The sequence below is a fragment of the Tachysurus vachellii genome, chromosome 18, assembly GCF_030014155.1.
Source record: "Tachysurus vachellii isolate PV-2020 chromosome 18, HZAU_Pvac_v1, whole genome shotgun sequence".
Taxonomy (NCBI): Eukaryota; Metazoa; Chordata; class Actinopteri; order Siluriformes; family Bagridae; genus Tachysurus; species Tachysurus vachellii.
In genome coordinates this window covers 12,970,384-12,971,823 of record NC_083477.1, presented here as the reverse complement: position 1 = coordinate 12,971,823, position 1,440 = coordinate 12,970,384, and the positions used below count along the sequence as shown (strand labels likewise).

The 1,440-nt window shown below is 36.7% G+C and overlaps 1 protein-coding gene across 1 annotated transcript in view; it reads right to left on the bottom strand.

Annotated features, from left to right (window-relative positions):
* Positions 1-261: 261 nt before the first annotated feature.
* socs3a (suppressor of cytokine signaling 3a) overlaps positions 262-1,440 on the bottom strand; it is a 2,448-nt gene continuing 1,269 nt past the window's right edge. Inside the window, exon 2 of the mRNA XM_060892453.1 lies at positions 262-1,440. This exon is cut by the window's right edge and continues 642 nt beyond it. Coding sequence (XP_060748436.1) covers positions 1,428-1,440 — 13 coding nt within the window. The 3' untranslated portion in view covers positions 262-1,427.

Here is a 1,440-nt window from a genome sequence, read left to right as displayed (position 1 = left end):
GAATCAACATTCTGATTCATCCTGACAGGATGGGCTGCTTTGGGTAATCCAAATAATTACACAAATATGCTCAGCAAGGGGCTTGGTTGGGCTTGCAGTGATTGTGTCAGTTGTGCGTGTGTGTGTGATGACCTTACTTGGATATATTTGTTTAAAATTTAAATTCCATCTAAGAATGCATGCGTTACTGGGAACTACCTTAAGAACAATAGCATCCTTTGTGAAGTGGAAGGAATCACCACAAAAAACAGTAGGAATACATTGTTAGAAAAATAGTGCACTTTAATATAAATTATTGAAAATGCTTAGAAATATAAATATTGTGCAAATATGTTCAGTCTGCTTGCTTTTGTTGCTGTGTCCTTTTTTTTTCAAGCATTCACATGGAGTCACATTAAAAGATGTAGCATTAAAACAACAGCAGTTTAACATCATCTTCACATGTACACAATGTAAACAAGTACAAGATTATATGAGGATGGACACTGGCCCATTTAACAGAATTAAGTTTCAAGATCAAAATACATTTAAAAGCAAGCACTTTCTGCCACTGCCTTCTCACATTATCACACAGAAAATTTACCCTGAACAAAGATTGCCAAATTAAGTAAATAAAAATAAGTCCATCACCATTAGAGTACTTTTTTCAGCCTTCCTTTAGTTGTCTATTTCTCCATACAGGTTTTTATCTAAAAGAGCAGAATTCATTTGGGATTTCGTTAAATTTCTCGCCTGGCTTGGTTGTTGTGCTGTTGAATGTTTAGTTCTTACTTTCTCCACAAAAGGTACAATACTTCCTTGGAAGAAGGTGTTGGGTGACTGGATTCTACTAAATGTCCAGACAGCAATGTTCCCTGTATTTGCAGTACTGAAGAGGCTGAGGCCAATTCCCATTGGGGTATAAAAAGTGATCATGTTACAAAGGCAGAGAAATAGTGCAACTATTCCATTCACAAATAAAGTCTTTTATACTATCTAACTCTTATCTTGGTGCAGTTACCAAAAGAATTAAACAGTGGACTATTGTCTTGATGTTAATTTATTGTGCAAATAATAAGAGTGTCTGAGGGAGTTCAGTGGGGTTGTATCTCCCAACATGACAAATAGCAGCACACTTGGTTTGTGTCAACTAATCTAAAACTCAAACCAACTAGTTACAGTCCAAATATCTGCTCCCTGAAGCTGGTTGGGTTTGCAGAGTTTCACGTTTCTGAGCTCAGTCTCTTGATTTCCTCGTCTCTCTACTCCTAGCTTGTTGAATTTCATCAATTCAGTCATTGCAGAGCTTCTTGATCTTCACTCATGTCAATACGGCAGTGATCCCACATCACTTTAATCTTCCCATTTCATCACTTCCGTTCTCTTAACAGCTCTACTCAAAATCGTTGATATCAGTGTGACCACATCATATCACCAGTATTTGTCATTTAAATAGGAGCA